The 24,746-nt window shown below is 34.7% G+C and overlaps 1 protein-coding gene across 15 annotated transcripts in view; it reads right to left on the reverse strand.

Moving 5' to 3' along the window:
* The window catches only part of PPFIA2 (PTPRF interacting protein alpha 2), a 497,964-nt gene that overhangs the window by 320,269 nt on the left and 152,949 nt on the right, over positions 1 to 24,746 (reverse strand). For 3 of the 15 annotated variants that reach the window (XM_054442752.2, XM_054442751.2, XM_054442750.2), the window contains exon 1: positions 11,161 to 11,475. The exons of the other annotated variants lie outside the window; for them this stretch is intronic. In XM_054442752.2, the coding sequence (XP_054298727.1) occupies positions 11,161 to 11,241 (81 nt within the window). In that variant the 5' untranslated portion in view covers positions 11,242 to 11,475. Of the gene's footprint in view, positions 1 to 11,160; positions 11,476 to 24,746 lie in introns of those variants that run through there. 15 annotated transcript variants of the gene reach the window in all.

Consider the following 24,746-nt stretch of genomic DNA (forward strand, 5'->3'; position numbering starts at 1 on the left):
TCTTAACTATTATGAATTTTTTAAATAATTCTTGTTATTTGTAAAATATTTTGAAAATATAAAAGGAAAAAGCAATAAAAATGGTAGCGAAGTTAAATACAAACTAGAATTAAAAGTAAATTTGGAAGTAGAATTATGTAATTGAAATTACCCAATTTATAATAATATTGTCTGTACGTACATTTAAAGTCAAAGCATTTCGGTTTATCTGTCTACTCTAGAGAACAGAATAATATGCTATTGTGACTTTTTGATAGTTTTCCTTGGGGTAACTCTAAGATCCTTGAGTGCAGAGTTTTTCTCTGCACTAGTGTTTTTCTCAACACTGTTGAAGTCTGACATAATGGTGCCTCACAACAAGGTGTGTCAAAGTTAGCAAACTAATTTTAGTCTAAAATTTAAATAGGAATTCATTTATTCATTCAAAAAGCATAGAAACTTTCTATATGACAGGCATTATGCTAGGTGTCAATAAAAATGTGAGCAGTTAAGTGAAATAAATTATATGCTCTCTAGGAATTCCCAGTCTAGTGGTGCAGAGAGACAAGCGAAAAACTAAGTGTAGTATAATAATGCAATACACATATCTTTATTATGGTAAGGAAGTATAAGAACGGGAGAATTTATCTTGAATTAAGTTTCAGGGATAATATTCCAGGATGGGGTTGAATGGGAATATAAGCTTCCAGAAAGTATTTATAAAATAAAGCTAATACACACATTTGGGAGTCGGGAGTATCTAACTTTAATTGGCTTCAGGGGTAATATTCAAGGAGGGGTGATAAGGAAAACAACTTCCAAAATGTACTTACAAAGTAAACCAAGCACACACACTCAAAATAATGATAATTCTGTGTAAGTGAATGTGTCCATGCCCCACCCTACTCCCAATCTCCTTATTCTCTGCTAAAGCCATTTCATCTACTTCCATAGCTTCCTCTACCCAGTAACCAGATGTCTCCCACATTAACATCTACTACTTAGACAGACCTCTTTCCTGAGAGCCAAACCTGTGTTTCCAGCTGTCTAATCAATCTGTTCAAAACTGAACTTACTATAGTTTTCCAAACGGTTCCTTCTCCATATTCATCTTTCCTTCACTAGAAATATTAAAGATAAACCTGACCTTTCCTGTTTTGCCTCTTATAATATTCAGCAACTTTATAAATTCTTTTGAATTATATTTATTATACCTATTAAATATGTTTCACTTTCTGTTTTATTAGCTCACATCCCTGCCAACTCTAGTGTGATCTATGGGCCATACCATACCACTGAAACCACTGTTTCAGTAGCTGCTTTATTGGGCTCTTTCTAACCACCTGGACTGTACTCAATGTATTAAATACTTTATCTCAAGAACTTGCCAAGTCATTTACCTACTTCCAATTTCTTTCCCCTCCAGATGATACCTGAAACGTAGAGCTATTTTAGCTAGGTATAAGTGAAATACATTTGTATGCCTAAACCTGAGAATCTTAAAAGCATTTATGTGATTTTAAGGAGGTTGCACTATATCAGAATACCAGCAATGACTATATGACACCAAGTAAGACATTCTTCTTTTTAATTTGTAATAAAATTCGTCACCTATTTACTAATCATAGTTTTGTATTGGCACTCTGCTTGATGTCTGTGAATTAACAATGAGAATAAGGACGCAGCACCTGCCCTCATATAACATACAGCCTAGCTAACTTGTATTAGGTAGAGACTTCTGCAAATGGAAGAGTTATAACTTCCTATCTGGAGCCCCAAAGGCTACTCATTGATTTCTATGGTTGCTATCACTGATACACAGAACATTCTTAAAAAAACAAAGGTGTGTATTTATGACAGATGTTTTCCTTGAGTTGCCCTTTATATCTTTCAGTTCATTTCAGGATATAAGTTTATTGGCAATTTGATTATAATAAATATGTATTTGCAACTAGGAAAACACTATCAGAAAAGATTAAACAAGGGGGTGTAGTTAAATAAAAGCCTTAAATTTAAAAATCCAGTCAGGCAATGTTTTCAAGTTATGGAGACAAATTTCTGTAAATGTCTGCCCTCATAGATAAACAGTATTGGAAATTACATAGTTTAGAATACTTTTGTTGCTGCATGTAATAATTAACAGTTTAGGCAGCAGAATATAATGGAAAGAGCATGGATTTTTGTGTTTTATAGCTCTGGATTCAGACAGAAACTATATTACTCCCTCTTTGCGTTATTAAATGCTGATTTGGGTACCTTTATGGACCTTCATTTTTTCATCTCTAAAGTGGGAAATCACGACAACTCGTCTGCATTTTTTTTAAAAGCTACTGAATTGTTCCCTCTGTTCTAGTCCAAATACCAACCAAGGAAACATCCAGTATTCTAACAGCAAATCCAAGCTTTTTTTTTACTCCTCACTGAAAATTCTTAAATCCAAATCCAAGGTCTTAGGGATGACAGTTAAAGCTATCTTTATATTTTGGAGGTTGCATACTTTATTTTTAGCCATTTCCTGTCTCTAGGTTATGTTCCAGTTATTTTAAACATCTCTTGTATTATCTCTGCCATTCATAAGCATGAATGCATACAACTGGGTGACAGAGCAAAATACTGATTCTCTCTCTTGGCTGGGAAACTCTGCCTATATTACTAGGTAATCTTGCAGCTAAGAGGTATTTTGTATCATCTGTAAATTGTTACTTTGTCTTCATTAATTTTATTTGAACACATAACACATGCCAAGCATTCTGAGAGGTATTTCCAGATGGATTTAAAATTTATCAACCATAAGAAGTTATATGGTCCTCCAAATAATAGAAAAATAATGGCAGACTCTTAGGTAGCAACAAAATGATAGAATGTAGAAAATCTTGTTCTTTGATGAAAAGCCAGAATTACCTCAATCTCATTTGATTACAGAGATATGGTGCTATCCATATACTAATTACCATTAGTATCTTTTTTTCTTTTTCTATTTTCTTTCCAATTTTATTTATCTATTTATTTATTTTTGAAACAGGGTGATAGGGTTTGTCTGTGTCTCCACCCAAATCTCACCTTGAATTTTAACTCTCACAATTTCCATGTGTTGTGGGAGGAACCTGGTGGGAGGTGATTGAATTATGGGGGTGGATCTTTCCTGTGTTGTTTTCATGATAGTGAATGAGTCTCACAAGATCTGATGGTTTTAAAAATGGGAGTTTCCCTGCACAAGCTCTATCTCTTTGCCTGCCACCATCTATTTAAGATGTGATTTGCTCTTCCTTGCCTCCCGCCATGATTGTAAGGCCTCCTCAGCCATGTGGAGTTGTAAGTCCATTAAACCTCTTTTTCTTCCCAGTCTTGGGTATGTCTGTATCAGCAGTGTGAAAATGGACTAATACAGTAAATTGGTACCAGGAGTCGGGTATTGCTGAAAAGATAATTGAAAATGTGGAAGCAATTTTGGAACTGGATAACTGGCAGAGGTTGGAACAGTTTGGAGGGCTCAGAAGAAGACAGGAAAATGTGGGACAATTTGGAACTTCCTAGAGACTTATTGAATGACTTTGACCAAAATGCTGATAATCATATGGACAATAAAATCCAGGCTGAGGTGGTCTCAGATGGAGATGAGGATCTTTTTGGGAACTGGAGCAAAGGTGACCCTTGTTATGTTTTAGCAAAGAGACTGGTGGCATTTTGCCCTTGACCTAAAGATTTGTGGAACTGTGAACCTGAGAGAGATGATTCAGGGTATCTGGTGGAAGAAATTTCTAAGCAGCAAAGCATTCAAGAGGTGACTTGGGTGTTGTTAAAGGCACTTAGTTTTAAAAGGGAAACAGAGCACAAAAGTAGGGTTCTAGAACTAGAAATTCCATTCGACCCAGCCATCCCATTACTGGGTATATACCCAAAGGACTATAAATCATGCTGCTATAAAGACACATGCACACGTATGTTTATTGCCGCATTATTCACAATAGCAAAGACTTGGAACCAACCCAAATGTCCAACAATGATAGACTGGATTAAGAAAATGTGGCACATATACACCATGGAATACTATGCAGCCATAAAAAATGATGAGTTCATGTCCTTTGTAGGGACATGGATGAAATTGGAAATCATCATTCTCAGTAAACTATCGCAAGAACAAAAAACCAAACACCGCATATTCTCACTCATAGGTGGGAATTGAACAATGAGAACACATGGACACAGGAAGGGGAACATCACACTTCGGGGACTGTTGTGGGGTGGGGGGAGGGGGGAGGGATAGCATTGAGAGACATACCTAATGCTAGATGACGAGTTGGTGGGTGCAGCGCACTAGCATGGCACATGTATACATATGTAACTTACCTGCACATTGCGCACATGTACCATAAAACCTAAAGTATAATAATAATAATAATAATAATAATAATAATAAAGTTTTGAAAATGTGCAGCCTGACAATGCTATAGAAAAGAAAATCCCATTTTCTGAGGAGAAATTCAAGCCGGCTGCAGGAATTTGCATAAGTAACAAGGAGCTGAATGTTAATCCCCGAGACAATAGGGAAAATGTCTCCAGGACATGTTAGAGACCTTTGTGGCAGCCCCTCTCATCACAGGCCCAGAGGTAGAGGAGGAAAAAGTGTTTTCATGGGCCAGGCCCACGATCCTTCTGCCACGTGCAGTCTAGGGACTTGGTGCCCTATGTCCCAGCTGTACCAGCTGTGATTAAAAGGGGCCAAAGTTCAGCTCAGGTTGTTGCTTCAGAGGGTGGAAGCCTGAAGCCTTGGCAGCTTCCACATGCTGTTGAGCCTGCGGGTGCACAGAAGTCAAGAATTGAGGTTTGGGACCTTCTGCCTAGATTTCACAGGATGTATGGAAATGCCTGGATGCCCAGGCAGAAGTTTTCTGCAGGGGTGGGATCCTCATGGAGAACCTCTGCTATGGCAGTGCAGAAAAAAATGTGGGGTCAGTCTCTACTAGGGAACCACCATTGCTTTCCTCCAGACCCCAGAATGGTAGATCCACTGACACCTTGCACTGTACACCTGGAAAAGCCACAGGCACTCAACACTGGCCCATGAGGGCAGCCAGGAAGGAGGCTGTACCTGTAAAGCCATAGGGGCGGAACTGCCCATGACCATGGGAACCCACCTCTTGCATCAGCATGAATGGATGTGAGACATGAAGTCAAAGGAGATCATTTTGGAGCTTTAAGATTTGACTGCCCTGCTGGATTTCAGACTTGCATGGGGCCTGTAGTCCCTTTGTTTTGGCCAATTTCTCCCATTTGGAATGGCTTTATTAACCCAATGCCTGTGCCCCCACGGTATTTAGGAAGTATGCAACTTGCTTTTGATTTTACAGGCTCCTAGGTGGAAGAAACTTCCCTTGTCTCAGATGAGACTTTGGACAGTGGACTTTTGAGTTAACGCTGAAATGAGTTAAGATTTTGGGGGACTGTTGGGAAGGCATGATTGGTTTTAAAATGTAAGAACATGAGATTTGGGATGGGTCTGGGGTGGAAAAATATGGTTTGATTCTGTCCCCATCCAAATCTCATTTTTAATTGTAACTCCCACACTTCCTACATGTTGTGGAAGGAACCCAGTGGGGTGTGGTTGAATTATGGTGGTGGGTCTTTCCTTTATTATTCTCATGATAGTGAATGAGTCTCACAAGATCTGATGGTTTTAAAAAGAAGAGCACAAGCTCTCTCTTTGCCTACTGCCATCCACTTAAGACATGACTTACTCCTCTTTGCCTTCCACCATGATTGTGAGGCCTCCTCAGTCACAGGGAACTGTAAGTCTACTAAACCTCTTTTTCTTCCCAGTCTTGGGTATATCTTTATCAGCAGCATGAAAACAAACTAATACACAGGGTATCACTCTGTCACCCAGGTTGGAATTCACTGGTGCGATCTTGGCTCACTGCAACCTCTGCATCCCAGGCTCAAGTGATCCTCTGACCTCAATCTCCCAAGTAGCTCTGACCACAGGTGTGTACCATCATGCCTGGCTAATTTTTTTGTATCTTTGATAGAGACGGGGTTTCTCTGTGTTGCCTAAGCTGGTCTTGAACTCCTGAGCTCAGGAGATCCACTTGCCTAGGCCTCGCAAAGTGCTGAGAATACAGGCATGAGCCACCATGCCCAGCTAAGTATCTTTTTGAATAAAATTTCTTCATGCAATTGAGATTTTCAGTTTACATATTAGTCTCCTATTTCAGGTGCTAATCCTATCTGCCAAGTGTGAGACTATATACAATAAAAATTTAAAGTTCTCTTGGTAAAATAAGAAAAACCCCAATTAATAGAAATGGTAAAGAGGTATTAAAAATCCTCAAAAAGGCTTTGGCTAGCCACCACAGAAATATTCAAAAACAATAAAATTAAAAATTTTCCTTGGTCACTTATGTATCTGTTACATATTTTTATTTTAATTTTTTTTTTTTATTAATCTTACTTTGTGTGGTACACAAGCAAATTTACATGTATTCGTCTTCAGATACTCTCCCTATTAATAAATAGTTATGTCTCACTAACTGCCTATATAGTTAAAAGAAAAATAATTTGTTGCTTACTGTGTTAAATTTTAATAGGTAAATCATTTATTTTTGAAATATATTTTCCACCTTACACACATATTATTGTTCTCCATGTATGAGGAACACAGCTTAATAAAATGGTCTTGGGGATTATAACGAAGCATAAAATTTGTTTTGGTAGCAGTATGAACAAATAAAGAGGATTTTTTACAAAAGGCATTTAATACAGTGTGCAGGAATGGGTGAAGGCTTCATGGAGGAGGTAGCGTGTGAGATAAGTCTTTAAGAAAAATTTTCCAGTGGGCACTTTGAGTGAAGAGGCAAAGACAATCACACAGAAAAGCATGCAAACAACTTTCTAGGAAAGAAAGTAGAGGGTCTGTCCTGTATCAGGAAGGTCTTTTTTATGCCAAGCTGGGAAGATAATTTCTATCATTTAAAGCAGTGATCCCAACTGGTGGTACTTGTCCGTGGCCCGTTAGGAACTAGGCTGCAGAGCAGGAGGTGAGCAGTAGGCAAGTGAGCAAAGCTTCATCTGTATTTACAGCTGCTTCCCCATTACTCACATTACCGCCTGAGCTCTGCCTCCTGTCAGATCAGCGGTGGCATTAGATTCTCATAGGAGTGTGGACCCTAACATGAACTGTGCATGTGAGGGATCTATGTTGCACCTGCCTTGCAGAAATCTCACGCCTGATGATCAAAGATGGAACAGTTTCATCCTGAAACCGTCCCTACCCCTCCCCCTCTCAAGTTCATGGAAAAATTGTCTTCCAGAAAACCAGTGTCTGGTGCCAGAATGATTGGAGAAGAGAAGTATTTTAAGCACGGAAGCAGGAGGTTACTATGTTTCCAAACCTATAGTAAAGTTTATTTCTCTTGTTTTCAGTAGGTATGAAGAGTTAGCCACTTCTATACATAGTTCTGACAGATAATGTTATTAATGCTAGGATTCAATGGCTAAACAAATAAATAAATATATCTTAAACAGAAATAATTCTTCTATGGGCCCAGGAGATAAAATGCCTTCTATTAGAAATTATTCCTTTGGTTTGAAGGGATGGGTTGCAAACTTTGTTTTGTTTTGTATGTGATAGTAACACACCGTTTGTTGTTATTTATGAAAGTTTTCACAGAGAACCCATGAATAAAAAATGTAAATGTAGAATAGAGAAACTTTGTGAGCCTCAAAAGAATGTTTCTTAGCCTGGTGGGATGGCTCATTCCTGTAATCCGAGCACTTTGGGAGGCCAGTGCTGGAGGATTGCTTGAGCCCAGGAGTTCAAGACCCTGGAAAATATAGTGAGACTTCCATCTATACAGAACATTAAAAAAGTAACTGGGTGTGGTGGTGTGTGCCTATAGTCCCAGCTACTTGTGGGGCTAAGGCGGGAGGATCGCTTGAGCCTGGGAGGCTGAGGCTGCAGTGAGCTTTTATTGGGCCACTGCACTCCAGCCTGGGCAACAGAGCGAGATGCTGTCTAGAAATAAAAATAAAATAAAATAAAAATTTTTTCCCTACTGTCGCTAGCAACTACTGACAAACTCCCATGAAAGTTTAGGACTGTGCAGATATGGTTTGAAAACAGGTGGGTGAAGGTATTTAATTTCTAGGAAATGAGGGGAGTCATGGTGGTGGCCAGGACATCCGGGAGGAGGAACACATGAAGTCATGATTAACCACTCAGTAGGGGTAGTAGAGCAAATAGATGGTGTTATTTACAAAGATAAAGCTATGAAAGAATAAATGTAGAATCATGTTGAGACATCATTTTTATGGACATAAAGGTAACAAAATTCACTGTGTTTATAGATATATAAACCCCACCAGGCTAAGAAACATTCTTTTGAGGCTCACAAGGTTTCTCTATTCTACATTTACATTTTTTATTCATGGGTTCTCTGTGAAAACTTTCATAAATAACAACAAACATACAAATATAATAAATATATATATTTATATATATATATATACTTTAAACAAACATATATAGTTTGTTTTAAAGTAGGTTTTCCATTTGTATATATTTGAGTCCTACAAATTGACACTTCTAATGCATAAGAATACTGCAAATATTATTTTCCTCTAGTAGCTCTAATTTTAACTTTTGTCAATTAAAGGGCATTTTAGAAACTACACTCTAGAACTTGACTTTTGATGAGAAGTCATTCATTAGACATACAGTGCAAATTGAGTGCTGGCATCATCCAGGGTCCAGGCACCTCTGAGTAGAAAACTGCAGGCACAAGTATATTCACAGTAATATAAAACTGATGATTCACACTTAAGGGAATTAGCTTAAATTAAGTGTTACATATTCTATTAAAAAAGGCATATGTGTTTGCATAGAAGTATGAATGTGTTTGTCTAAATTAAAGATGCAATGAAGAGCGAAGTCTTGTACTAAGAATATCCTTCAACTTCTTATTTGTTGCCTTTTCACCTTTGAACTACTCAGGTCAAATACATTCTAAATCTTACTCTTAAAATGTGATAGCATACCATGTCAGAAAAAAATGACAGGATAGTTTGGATGTTTAATGAGAATATGGAGCTAAAACACAGTATTATTCATGCTAAGCTCTCTTAAATATATTTGCATATGTTAACTCCTGTGCTAGAATTATTTTAAGGAAGTAAGCATTAAAATCCCAACTCCTTGATGCAGAATCATTTTAGAAGTACATTTGCGCCATTTCATAATGACAACCATTTTTGAAAATTTAATCATTTTCCCAAGATACAGTTTTTGACAAATGGTCTGTTACTTTACAGCATCTCATTTGTTTTTATAGCATTTCAACCAAAGAAAATATGCTGCCTCAATATGGGTTAATGTATATAGGTAAGAAAATCATTTAATTCTTTATAATCAATATATAATTCAATAATCATTCAGTATAATTGTGATAATTATTTAATACTTTCTTTTGGAAAAAAAAGCCAAGAGTTGACCATTATATACCTTAATCTTTGTGCTTTAAAAACCATCTTTCTCTCTTTCTTCCACCAAAGGCAAAAACAAACAACAATAGCAACAAAAAGATAAACATCAAAACTTAAACACATATTGTCTGTTATAGACCTCAGGATCAAATATTTTAGGAAATTAAAAATGTAGAAGAACAGAGTTTATGTTTGGTAAAATTTATATCTTAATTCCTATTGTTTTTACAAGAATATGTTATTATTAACAAAAAGGGGATAGTTAAAAATTGTTGCAGTGTGTTTTCAAAGAAAGTCACCTGCCAAGAAAGGTGTCAGTAAGATCTTTACTGAAAGAATTGTAAAAAGCCTCTGTCATGACCAAGCATATGGAATGAACTGACCCTTAAACTTTAAGAGACTGAAGTAGAATACCTAATGTCAAATGCTACCCAAAGAGCAAGCTGCAGGATATTGTAAGAGGTGTTTATATCTCAGTGTACAGAGGAGAAAAAAAGTAATAATTCTGTACAACAGCCCCAGGGCACTTGCATTTTGAATCACTGCCACAATAAGCAGATCACCAGTAGAAAGAGAATATATTTTGTAAAACCACAGACTTGCACTATCAGTAGACATCAGTGTAAAACAGAAGAAGCAACAGAATTAAAAATAGAAGTATAGAAAGGGGAGAGAGAAAGAGTAATTATATCTACTGCCTACAGTTTGCAAAGGCAAGAGACTTATAATTCAGATGTGCATTTATTTAGAGATCCCTTTAAAAAATTCTGACCACCTTTATTATATTAATTCTCTAGGCCATTATACTTATTTTCTCCAAGTATAGTATAATTATACAGCCAAAATAATTAAATGTCAGGCTGTTTATGTTTCCATAATGTAAAATATACAGGGAAAAGAGTTTCATGTTCCCTTTTCATGTAACGATGATATGACTGAATTACAAAGTAAACCTTAGTAATGAAAGGCACAATTTGAAGATAAAAAGAAGATAGAATCTGATCTAGTTTAGACCTAGCCATTTTCTAGACTGATGGCTGATTTATTCACAGGCAATTGAAATACATTTAGTAGGTAACAGCTTTGGAACTCACATTTATATTATAAATCATTTTGACTTTTCGATAACACAGAAAATCTTCCATCTTAATGAGTTTCCACTCTATTTCAAATTGGAAAGCATACTAAACCTTGGTTCTTAAACATCCTGTATTATTTATTGTTCTTATGTTATACACATAAGAAAATTAAATAATGGGAATTATGTTAAACTGTGTATATGAAATGCAAAATATTTTTCTAAGCCAAGAGGACTTAGTTTGCAAAGTTCATAAAATGTGTTTTAATCTTACTCTTTCTGCAATGCACAAGGAAAGTAACTCTACAATGTTTACCATATTATAACCATAAATAACAATATCAGGAGACACAACACATCCCATAAACCTTCAAGGATGACACTGTAGCAGATTTAAAAACTCCTGTGGGAAATTGTGTTCACTATTTTTAATTCACAGAGACTCCTAATGCCATCCTATACCCACAGTTTAAAGTAGATTAAACTGACATGCACATTATTCATTCCATACATTTTCTTCAATACTTCCACCCTTTTTAAGTCTTTCTTCCTTTATATAGCACTTTGTTAAAAGTTTGACAATACATTAACTTACTAAGTAGTGAAGCCATTTAAAGCACACTTACTTGAAAAGTGTAAAACCGGGTCCCATTAGGAGGATGCACTTTAGGGGAGCCAGAAACGGTGTTCATATCCGAGAAAATCATTTCTGATCACTGAGACAATATAATCCACAAGGAGCTACAGATGCAGAGCAGAGAGCTTAGCGTACAGATAAATCCGTGCATGCATTGAGGGAGACTAGAGGGTAAAATGAAATCTGCCCCATCCTTCTTAGATACACAGTGATAGCATTTTGAATCGTTCTTCTACATTTGAAATCTTAGCTGAAGGATCATCAGCCACAGACCTTTTGTGAAGCTAGTTCTCTAGAACATACAATGTTTTTTTAAAAAAATTAAAAACACAGAAGCAAAAAAGCAAGAACCAACGATAAATGGAGCTTGTGCAGAATCTGGCAGTGCTGTGGACCTGCCCATCTGTTCTCAGTGATAATCACCTCCCTCCACCACAGTCTAGCAGAGTGATTATGCTAAATATCCTGGTTAACCAATAACATACAGTTTCATTTCAGGGAATCATGCACAGTGTATTCAGAGGACCTCTTCTGACTAACCTGAAGCATGTTTCATATACTGTTTAAAGCTCTATTTAGTAATAAATTGCTGTTTTATCACCCTTATTTCTGTATCTTTCTAAATCTTTTAGTCACTCCCAGACTTTTCAACAAGATGTAATTTTTTTTTTTACAAAGCCTTTTTTTTTTTTTTAAAGGGAGTTCTTTTATAATTTATAGATCAAAGTATATTACAGCTGTTACAGCTGGTCCGGACATTGAGAGGCAATTGCATACAATTCAGTAAGACTGTATATACTAGGAGTACTATCAAATAAAATGTACCAAATATTTTCCACTTTTCTGAACTGCTATAGAACATCATGAATACGAATGTAATTATTATTATCTCATTTCCCCCATCTTAGCTAAAAAATCATTATGTTTGACAATCAGTGCTTCAAAAAGTACCACATATTTATTTGTTTTAAATAATCACAACCTTATTTCATATACATATATGCATACAAGTATTAATAACAAATATTTAATACACATGAAGATTTTCAACTCAAAAATCCAAAAATATTGAATGCAAACGTGTAGGTTTTGTTGCAAAATATGTTCTTTTTGTGTATCTTTAACAAATTCTTCAATTTGTATAAAAGATCATATTCAGATGTCTTGACAACTTTTAGAGGTAAAAATAAATGTTCCATTTACACATGGTTCAAATGTGGAGACTTCAGTATGATAGGAAACAGAATAAGTCAAAAGTGGTGTCTTTGTGAATGTATCTAAGATGACATAGTCATACATAATAAAAACCACCTACTTTAAACCTGAAGGCTGTAAAGGATGATGATTTACACTTACAACCTAAATTATTATTCATTAGTATTTCTGATTCTCCAATTATGCATGGAGTTTATAACATCAATGGAAAGGATGCAGAAAAGTGATCCTCAATTCTTTAGATGGGACTCCTACATTCTGATAAATTAAGTGTGTAGGTCATTATTTAACTAGCAAGCTGCTAAATAAACCAGAAAATTATTTTAATAAAATCTTAATTTGGGAATAATTTCTGATTTATAGAAAATCTGCAAAGAAAGTACAGAGAATTCCTGTATATCCTTCATTCAGTTTTTCTAACTGTTATCTTACATTAACTATGGGACACTTGTCAAAACTAAGAAACTGTTGTTAGTGTATTATTATTAACTAAACTCAATACTTTACTTGGATTTTACTAGTATTGCATTAATGTGCTCTTTGTATTTTAGGTTCAAATTCAGGATACCATATTTACTTAGTTGTCATGTCTCTCCAGTTTCTTTTGGTGTGTGACAGCTTTTCTTTGTTTCTCATGACCTTGATGGTCTGGAAAAGAATTGGCCAAATGTACCATAGAATATCCCCTAATCCCATGAAATCATACATGTTTGCCTGTTTTCATCCTGATTACACTGGGCTATGAATGGATAAGCACACCACAGAGGCGAAGTGTCCTCAATCACATCATATTAGTGGTACATGACATCCACATAACATTATTAATGATGTTTGTCATTTGACAAACAAAGTTTTTGCCTGGTTTCTCTACTATAAAGTTATTATTTTCCCTTTCCCATATTCTGTTATTTGGAAAGTAGTATACCCTCAACAGGGGTGGTAAGAAATGGTGGAAATTAAGCTTGGCCCCCTGGAAGAGAGAGCACCTACATATATTAAATAGATTTCTTCTGTAATGGCTGGCCTCTTTTCCTTCAATTATTTACTTTTTCAGTTATTTACTTACAACAGTATAGACTCATGTATATTTACTTTACACTCTGGTTTGAAATTTAATATTACATAATTGAATTTGTTTTTCATATTGTCCCAGCTTTAATCATTGGTAGCTCCTTTATTTCAGGTTGTCTCCTGTGTCCCTTGACATGCTCCCATCCTTTTGTTTTTAGAGCACTCAATGATTATTTTTTAAAAATGGTTTTCTCTTGCATAAATCACTTATGATTTGCTGAAACTATGTATTTCCTTGACTATAACTCTAATTATTATTGAGTAAACTTGAAAATTTATGTTTTATTTTCCAGTAATTTTTAAGCAGCTATATTATTCAATTTTTTCAAATTAATATTTTCCCTTCTGATATCTTAGTCCACATGGGATTTATTCAAGTGATCATCAAATTTTTTAAATGACTATATAGATTTACTAGCTGTGGAAATAAGTTATATATGTGAAATATTCTAAGATAGGTGTTAGGATCTTCCTCTTATGGTTAGCGAGGCCATGTAACTCATGTTCCCCACAGAGCTATGAGTAGAAATAATCTCTCAAACAGAAACTTCAAGGTTTAAGAGCCAAGTTTTAAGAAAAAAAAAATGTTTGTCAAATAGGTTTTTACGATGCAAATATAAACTCCATGTACTTTTATGTTTGCCTGTAAACTGGGTCTAACACAATTGAGATCAGAAAATTCACCAGATCCCTTGTTATTGTAGAGGAACTCATAAATCAAATGTTTTTGGTAAAATATCACATATTCTTAATATAATCTCATGTATTTGCTGCATTTGCATCAGCCAGAAAACTATTTTATTTTAGCTGAGAATTATGACGCTTTCCAGCCAATAAGAATACACTTTCTTTTTCATATTTCTTTGGTGGGGGAGGAGAGGAAAATAGTATAGGTTAATGTTAAAAGAGGCAGGAGGGAGAAATAGTACTACTAATATATAATTATTTTAAGTACAATGCTTTATTCTAAACATTACTGAAATTGCCAAAGTATACAATTTTTCCAGAACATTTTTTTCCTATGATTATTTTGATAATAATGTTATCTCGTAATTCTGAATGTCTATTTGGAAACAACTCAATTTTCTCTTCTGCCTGGTAGCAATACGGAAGGTGTTGTCCAGGTCTAAACATTTTCAAGATGTAGAATTATTCCTTGTCCATCGTGGTTGAGGCCAAAGCTTGTATATCAAGGTACGGTCCCATCATTCTCATTCTGAAAGCCATGAGAGTTGGAGTTGCTGGAGGATGGAGAAGTGTCTGTCTCACTAAAAAACACATCCCTTTACCTCATGTTAACTGCCTAAAGGAAATAATAAGTATTAAATTTAGTCAGGGACATCTGACACTTTTTTTTTTTTTTCTGTAGGGAAGCCCCATTCAGCCAGGCCCAAGAAGTCCTGATGGGCAGGAACTGAACAGTCTTGGAGTAGGCTCAGAGCTGTGCTAAGTTCCATGCCCAACATTTCATCTAGTACTGTACTTTCCAAACCTGGTTGGTTTGTACCCTTAGGTGCATACAGTTTGAAAAACTATGAAGTCTCTCTTTGTCAAAATTTAAATATTTTAAGAGATTTAAATTACAGTACCTTGTAGGTATTGACAGATTATACTCATTTAAATGCATCAAATGGAATAAAGATGATCTAGCAATTTAATGCCCATCTTCTATTAAAAAACTAAAGAGCTCTTAAAAATTGAAATTTTATACCATCCCTTTTATTCCTTCAACTTTTTTCGTTTTCTCCTGCACATAATTTTATTTTACTATATTGTACTATCTTTCTATACTGTGTGCCTTAAAGTATTTTGTCAGTAATATTATATTTTGTTGCTGCAAAAATATATAATATACACTTAAAATATTTTTATTTTTAAATTTTAAATGACTATATGGTTGTAAGTGTTAAAACGTATCTCTTGAAATGAGTAGCATTCACAAATATTATTACCATGCAATGTACCAGAACAGAATAAATATATTAAAATGCTGATAAACATAGAAAATACAATATTATGTCTGGATAATACAAAAAATGTATGTTTGTATGATACAACTGGAGTTTTATCTTTTTTAAACTAGCTTATGTTTCAATTCAAACATCCTATTAGAATTAGACAGAGTCCTAATTATCAGTTTCGTAGATTTATTGTTGAGAAACTCTGTTCCCAGAAGTAAATAGATGGAAAAGAAAAAAGGTTGTGTTGTTGTTATGGTTTTTATCAGCAATATTACTCAAATTTTCTAATTTCTTCTGCATATATACTAGAATAAAAATATATTTTATAATAATCATTAAATACCTTGATTAAGTCAACCTCCAATTTTGTTGAAAGCTAACAACCAGAAAACATCTGGCTTTCGAAAAGGATTTGTTATGTAGCTATTAAAGTCATTCACTTTCCTAACACCTAAATCTATAATTTGAGTGGTTTCTTATCTTGGTCCTTGAAGTTTTGAGACCCTGGGGTAATGCAACACAGTTAAGATTCATGAGAAATATACACTCTGAAAGAGAAGATTGATTTAAATGCAGACAGAACTCCTTAATTGCAGCACTGTTCTCAGAATAATAAATTTTAGAAAAGGGTACATATAGAAGAAGAAAATGAATCCCTTGCAAATATCCATGTCCTTGTATTTCTTGGACAGTCTTCATACCTTAATTTTAAATAATTATCAAACATCTATCCCTGCAATCAAATACGTTTCAGGTGGTTGATAAATGTTGACTCAATGAATGTGCTGCTTATACAATATGGCTAAGTAATTGCTTTAAGCATCATTTCTAATCAATCTAATCAAAAATTAAAAATCAGCTTGGCCATAGTCTTATTAGAAATTCAAAACTTCAGCATATGCTCAGAATGTGAAGGAAAAAATTCAGTGACCACGCTGAGTTCATTGTTCCTTAATAAGCCTCAATCTCCTCACTTATGAAATGAGGATAATATTGCCTTGCTCAAAGTCTTCTGTAACATTTAAATAAAATAAAGGTAGTAAGACCCTAATTTGTCTCCATTCTCTGTTTCACCTTTTTTTTTAGAGAGAGAGGGAAGGTCTTGTTCTTGTCGCCCAGGCTGGAGTGCAGTGATGTGAGCACAGCTCATTGCAGCATTGAACTCCTGGGCTCAAGTGATCCACAGTGTCCCTAGTAGCTGGGACTACAGGAGTGTGCCACCACACCTGACTATTTATTTTATTTTATTTTTTATAGAGACAGGGTCTTGCTATGTTTGCCTAGGCTGGTCTCAAACTCCTGGCCTCAAGAGATCCTACTGCATCAGCCTCCCAAATTGTTGATCATGAGCCACCACACCCAGCCTTTTCTTCACCTTTATTTACATGAAAAATACAAAGAATACATTCTCAAAAGCAATCATATTCTCCAAATTGCTAGTGCTATTTGATATAATGGGTTTCAGGAAGTTCCAAATTTCACAAGAATAAAATAATAAGTAAATACAGTGTTTACAAACTATGTTCAGTTACTCAATTAAAAAACTAATTCTTTCCTCATAAGTTTGTGTTTAAGATTTTATTGAATTTTTTAAATGAATTGGTAATTAAAGAGAAAGGTGTCACCATAAAAGGTCTGGAAATGGGGACTTGCTCAAACCATTCACCGGAATAGTTACTTAGAAAAATGAAAATATGTCAATTCAAACATATAATTTATATATATGTAGTCTTATTCATTCATTTTAAAATTATAGTTTTTGATATTTACATTTAGCAAAATTGATTTTAAACATGTTTTGTTAAATAAAACATTTTTTAAAAATAGTACAGTTACCCCTAGAGAGCTATGGCTATTAATCACATATAGTGGATAATTTATAGTATAACTGGCACATATTTGAGGGGAAAAGAAGAACGATCAATTATTATTTCAGACAATAGATACAAAGACTGTTGTTGGTAAACCAGAAGTTAGTCTTGTGTTTACCATGGCCTTCGTACTCATGGTAAACACAAAAGTAGGTTTACATTTGAGGAGCTTTTATTATATTGGAGGAACAAAACAGATACACCTTTTGAAAAATTACTTTAAGAGCATTATATATATCAAATCCATTCTAAAGAATATAAACAAATGTGGACATTAATTTAGGCTTATTAATTAGGGTGACTTCATGGGCTACATTACCTGAAAATATAGAAAGGAAAAAAGAACTAACATTCAGTACTTATGTGTCAGACATGGACACATGGCATTTAATTTGAGCCATACACTGTCATTTGGCCTGGGTAATATATTGATTTTACATATGAGAACATTGATATTTAAGAAAGTAGAATGCCTTTTTCAAGGACAGAATCACTATTCTGACTAAAGAAAAAAAAAGCCCTGTCCATTACACCTGTCCCTTACTGTTTTCCTTTCTCTTCCACATTTATTCGTTTATTTATTTATTCAACTATGCATTAATCAAAGACTAATTACCAAATGCCTTAAATTTGCCTGGTATTGTTTCCAGGCTTTGGGGACAGGATTATCAGATACAATATCAGTGCTTCAGGAACTTTAAATTTTGTGGGAGAGATACCAGCTAAGGAGAGGTAGTTAAGTAGCAAAACAACTGCAATGTAGTTTGACAAATGCTAACCATTGACTTGATGTAACGTATACTGAGTTCATCTGGAAACCACTGAACTCCAGGCATATGTCAGGGTGACCATGGCAAAAGCAGGAGGTTAAAGGCTTTCCAAAAAGAGTATCAATGTTTGAAACAAAATGAAATGGCATGGAATGGTTGGGAAAATATGGCTGAAAGCATTTCAGAACATAAGAGGTAATTGTGCTAGGTGTGTGTTTGTATTTACAAACAGTTTTTTCAAGTAAAATTAGTAAAAGACACTTAATCTGGTCATCATCCTTTTCCTATAAAATCAAATAAAATTAGAACATTACTGTTTGGGAAAAAAAAAGATATGAAATGTTGAGTCACATTTTCACACTTTTGGTTAGTATATTTTAACATCTTTCTTTAGTTTGCCAAATAGCTTTCCAAGATTATTTTTGGTTGTGAAGAAACTTCATTCTTAGTTTGATTGCTTTCAATTTATCATAAAACTATTTCAATTGAAAATTATATATATATATATTACAATATCACACCTCAAATAAAATTTAATGTGCTTATGTTATCAATCATTGGTTTTCAGGCAATGGCTACCACCTTATGTGAAGGGTAAATAACATACCCATTTTAATCGCTACAGACAGACCACTACCAAAAATTTCTTAAGATGTGTCTTTTTCAAGAGAGGTAAATTATGAAGTTGAGCTTCAGGAAATTTAATATTAGCTATCCCAACCACCTGAATTTTTACAGAAAGGAATTGAAAATGAAACAGTAAAAGTATGACTAAACTATACTTAACTTAAAACGGAGTAAATTAAAAATCCTGAAGCCAGACATTTGTTCTTAATAGAATTAAGAGAAGACCCCCAAAAATTATCTAATACACCCTTGTGCCCTTAGGAACAATTACTCCTATGCCATCTGAAATGCATGTTATCAGCTTGGTGTTAATCAATGTTCAAAAAATACTTAGAGCCTATGCTTTTATATCAGGAAATTCAACTCACATATTTTTATAAGCCTGGAAAATAATTTTGTTTTAAGAAATAGTTGTGAGATATATTCTGTATTAAGACCAGCAATTTGATATAGCCTTTCTTTCATTCATTTGTGGGTAAAGCTCAAAATTTTGCTAAAATGGTAAGAATTTGGGGATTTAAATAAATACACTGAAAAGGCTGCTTATTTTATGTTAATTTCTGATAAATGGTCAGGGGAAAATGGTCATACTGAAAGAACAACGGGGGGAAGAAGGAAGAGAAGAACAGTGGTGAAAGAGAGAGAAAGATGAAAGTAGGTAAATGGGAAAGATGAAGATGAGAGAGAAAAGGGAGAGGAGAGAGGAGGCGAGGGGAGGAAATAGATATTACACTTTGCATGGTAGCACTACAGGATAATAAAGCATTTTCCAAGCAAACATTCAGTTAAAATTCATGCCATATGGAATGAAATTTGCAGCCCAGATGGACAATACATCCTAGTAAATTTATATGGATAATATATGAACGCTAGTTAAATATGTAACATCACTATCCTGTCTATCTATCTATCCATCCATCCAGCTATTTATCTATCTATCTATCTATCTATCTATCTATCTATCTATCTATCTGTCTGTCTATATCATCTGTCTATAATCTCTCTATCTCTATTTAATCTATCTTCATATTTATCCACTTCTAACAGTATCTGTACCCTTAGCTTTATATCATGAATTCTACAATATGCAGCAAAAATGACCCTTTGCAGATAGCCAAAACCCTGAGTTTATGATTTATTTTCTCAACTTTTATTTCAGATTCAGGGGATACATGTGCAGATTTGTTACATGAGTGTATTGCACCCAGGTAGTGAGCATAGTAGCCAATAAGTAGTTTTTCAACCCACGCTACACTCCATCCCTTCCCACTATAGTAGTCTACAGTGTCAATTGCTCCTATGTTGACGTCCCTGTGTACTCAATGCTTAGCTCCCACTTATAAGTGAGAAAATGCAGTATTTGGTTTTCTGTTTGTGTGCTAATTCACTTAAGATTATGGCCTCCAGCTCCATCTATGTTTCTGCAAAGGACAAGATTAATTATTTTTATATGGCTGCATAGTATTCCATAGTGTATATGGAGCACATTTTCTCTATCCAGTCCACCATTGGTGGGCAACCAGGTTGATTCCATGTATTTGCCATTGTGAATAAAATGACACTGAACATATGAGTCCATGTAACTTTTTGATATAATGATTGATTTTCCTTTGAGTATATACCCAGTAATGGGATGGCTGGGTTGAATTGTAGCTCTCTTTTAAGTTATTTGAAATATCTCCAAACTGCTTTTCACAGAGGCTGAACTCCTTTACATTCCCACCAATAGTGAATAAGCGTTCTCTTTATCCACAGCATCGCCAGCATCTATTGTTTCCTGACTTTGTAGTAATAGCCATTTTGCCTGGTGTGAGATCGTATTTCACTGTGGTTTTCATTTGCAATTCTCTGATGATTAGTGATGTTCAGTATTTTTTATGATTGCTGGCCACTTGTATGTCTTCCTTTGAAAAGTATCTGTTCATTTCCTTTGCCCATTTTTAATGAGGTTATTTGTTTTTTGCTTGTTAAGTTCCTTAAAGATTCTGTATATTAGACCTCTGTCAGACACATAGTTCACAAATATTTCCTCCCATTCTGTAGGTCGTCTGATTACTTTCTTGATAGTTTATTTCACTGTGCAGAAGCTCTTTAGTTTAATTAGGTACCATTTGTCCATTTTTGCTTTTGTTGTAATTGCTTTTGGGGACTCGGCAAAAAATTATTTGCCAATGCCGATGTTGAGAATGGTATTTCTTGGGTTTTCTTTTAGGATTTCTATAGTTTGATGTCTTACATTTAAACCTTTAATCCATCTGTAGTTAATTTTTATATAAGGTGGGAGGTAGGGCCCCAGTTTCAATCTTCTGCATGTGGCTAGCCCGTTATCCCAGCACCATTAATTGAATAGGGAGTCACCTCCTCATGGCTTGCTATTGTCAGCCTCGTCGAAGATCTGATGGTTGTAGGTGATATCTTTATTTCTGAGTTTCCTATTCTGTTCCATTGGTTTATGTGTCTTTGTACCAATACCATGCTGTTTTGGTTACTGGAGACTTATAGTTTGAAGTCAAGCAGTGTGATGCCTCCAACTTTGTTCTTTTTGCTTAGGATTGCTTTGGCTATTTGGGCTCGTTTTTGGTTCCATATGAATTTTAGAATAGTTTTCTCTAATTCTGTGAAGAATGACATTGGTAGTTTGATAGGAGTAGTTGAATCTGTAAATTGCTTCAGGTGTATGGCCATTTTAATGATATTGGTTCCTATAATCCATGAGCACGGAATGTTTTTTCCATTTATTTGTGTCATCTCTGATTTATTTCAGCAGTGTTTTGCAGTTCCTCTTGTACAGAACTTTGAACTCTGTGGTTAGCTGAATTCCTACGTATTTCATTTTCTTTGTGGCTACTGTAAATGGAATTGTGTTCTGAATTGACTTTTAGCTTAAAGATTATTGATGTATAGAATTGCTACTGATTTTTTAACATTGATTTTGTATCCTGAAACTGTGTTAAAGTCACTTATCATTTCTAGTAGCCTTTTGGCAGAGTCTTTAGAGTTTTCTAAGTATAGAACCATATCATCATTGAAGAGAGATATTTTGACTTTTTTTCACATTTGGATGCCTTTTATTTCTTTCTCTTATTTGAATGCTCCGGCTAGGTCTTCTCGTATTATGTCAAATAGGAGTGGTGAGAATGGACATCTTTGTCTTGTTCCATTTCTCAAGAGGACGGTTCTAGTTTTTGCTCATTCAGTATGATGTTGATTGTGTGTTTGTTACAGATGGCTCTTCTTATTTTGAGGTATATTCCTTTGATGCCTAGTCTGTTGGGGGTTTTTATCATGAAAAGATGTTGAATTTTATCAAAAGTTTTTTCTGTGTCTATTGAGATGATCACATTGTTTTTGCTTTTAATTCTGCTTATGTGATGAATCACATTTATTGATTTACATATTTTGAACCAACCTTGCATCCCAGGAATCAAGCCCACTTGATTGTGGTTATAGTTTTTTGATGTGCTGTTGAATTCGGTTTTATAGTATTCTGTTGAGGATTTTTGCAACTATGATCATAGGGGATACTGGCCTGTAGTTTTATTTCTTTGTTGTGTCTCTGTTAGATCTTGGTATTAGGCTGATTCTGGCTTCATAGAATGAGTTAGGGAGGAGTCCCTCCACTTCAATTTTTTGGAATAGTTTCAGTAGGATTGGTACCAGTTCTTCTTTATAGATCTGGTAAAATTCAGCTGTGAATCCATCTCGTCCAGGGCTTTTTTGGTTGGTAGGTTTCTTATTACTGATTGAATTTCAGAACTTGGTACGGGTCTTTTCAGGGTTTCAATCTCTGCCTGATTAAATCTTGGGAAATTATGTGTTTCCAGGCATTTATCTATTTCTTCTAGATTTTAAAATTTGTGTGCATAGAGTTGCTCGTAATACTCTCCGAGAATCCTTTGTGTTTCTGTGGGATGAGTTGTAATGTCATCTTTGTCATTTCTGACTGTACTTATTTGGATCTTCTATTTTTTTCTTTGCTAATATAGCTAGTGATATGTCAATCTTGTTTATTTTTTCAAAAAACAATCTTGGTTTCATCAATTTTTAAAATACATTTTTGCATCTCAATTTTATTGTTCTCTAATTTTAATTATTTCTTTACTTCTGCTAGTTTTGGGCTTGGTTTATTCTTTTTATTTTTCCTAGGTCCTTTCAGTGCAAAGTTAGAGTGTTAATTTGAACTCTTTCTAACTGCTTAATGAAGGTATTTAGGGCTATAGACTTCCCTCTTAACATTGCTTTAGTTGTATCCTAGAGATTTGGATAAGTTTTATACCTATTTTCATTAATTTCAAATAATTTTTTTATTTTAATGTTCACCCAGGGATTATTCAGGAGCAAATTGTTTAATTTTCATATATTTGTTTACTTTAGATTTTTTTGCTATCAATTTCTATTTTTATTGCACTGTGATCCAAGAATGTACTTGGTATGATTTTAATTTTTTTAATTTATTGAGATTTCCGTTATGAGTAAGCATGTCATCAATCTTAAAATATGTTCTGTGTGCAGATGAGAATAATGTATATTCTGTGGTTGTTGGGTGAAGTGTTCTGTAGATGTCTATTAGGTCCAATTGGTCAAATGTTGAGTTTAAGTCCACAGTTTCTCTGTTGTTTTTCTGCTTTGACAATCTAAGGCTGTCAGTGGGGTGTTGAAGTCTCCCATCATTACTGTGTGATTGTCTAAGTCTTCTCGTAGGCCAAGAAGAACTTGTTTTATTAATCTGGGTGCTCCAATGTTGGGTGTGTATACATTTAGAATGGTTAAGTCTCCTTGTTCAATTGTACTCATTAATATTATGTAATGCCCTTCATTGTCCTTCTTAATTTTTATTGGTGAAAAGTCTGTTTCATCTGATATAGAAATAGGGATGCTTTCTCTTTTTTGTTTTCCATTTGCATGGTAGATCTTTCCTTATTCTTTTACTTTGAACCTGTGGGTGTTGTTACCTGTGAAATGGGTCCCTGGAAGAAAGCAGAAGGTTGAATCTTGTCTTTTACCCAGTTTGCCACTCTGTGTCCTTTAAGTGGAACATTTACCCCATTTACATTCAAGGTTAATATTGATATGTGTGATTTTTGATCCTGTCATTATTTTGCTAGCTGGTTGCTATGTAGATTTGATTTTACAGTTGCTTTATAGTACCTGAGGGCTATGTACTTAAATGTGTTTTTGTGGTAGCAGGTTTTGTTCTTTTGATTCTAAGTTTAGCACTCCTTTAGGGATCCCTTGTAAAACTGGTCTAGTTGAAAAAAAATCTCTCAATATTTGCTTGTCTGAGAAGGATTTTATTTCTCCTTCACTTATGAAGCTTAGTTTGGTGGGATTTAAAATTCTTGGTTGATTTTTTAAGGACACTAATAACAGTCTCCCTATCTCTTCTGGAAAGTAAGATTTCTGCTAAGAGGTCTTTTGCTAGTCTGATAAAGTTCCTTTTGTACCTGACTTGACCTTTATCTCTAGCTGCCTTTAAGATTTTTTTGTTAAAAAAATCTACATGCCTTGGGGATGATCAGCTTATCTAGCTGGGGTTATCTGTATCTCTTAGATTTTCATGTCAACCTCTGTAGTGAGATTAGGAGAATTTTCATGGACTACATTTGCAAATATATTTTCCAAATTGCTTATTTTCTTTCTTTCTTGTCAGGATGCCAATGAGTCATAGATTTATTCTCTTTATATAATCCCACATTTCATAGAGGTTTTGTTCATTTTTCTCAATTCCTTTTTGTCTTAGTTGCTTCAAAAACTGGTCTTTAAGCTCTGAGATTCTTTCCTCAGCTTGGTCTGTTCTGCTGTTAATACTTCAAATTATACTATGAAATTCTTGCAGTGAGTTTTCCAGCTTTAGAAGTTCAGTTTGGTTCTTTCTTAAAATGGCTATTTCATATTTCAAATCTTGGATAATTTTACTAGTTTCCCTGGATTTTTTGGATGGGTTTACTTTATCCTGAATCTTGATGAGATTTTTGCCATCCAGATTCTGAATTCTATGTTTGTCATTTCAGTCATTTCAGACTGGCTAAGAACCATTGCTGAGGAGCTAGTGGACTTGTT

This window comes from Pongo pygmaeus, chromosome 10, assembly GCF_028885625.2.
Source record: "Pongo pygmaeus isolate AG05252 chromosome 10, NHGRI_mPonPyg2-v2.0_pri, whole genome shotgun sequence".
Classification (NCBI taxonomy): Eukaryota; Metazoa; Chordata; class Mammalia; order Primates; family Hominidae; genus Pongo; species Pongo pygmaeus.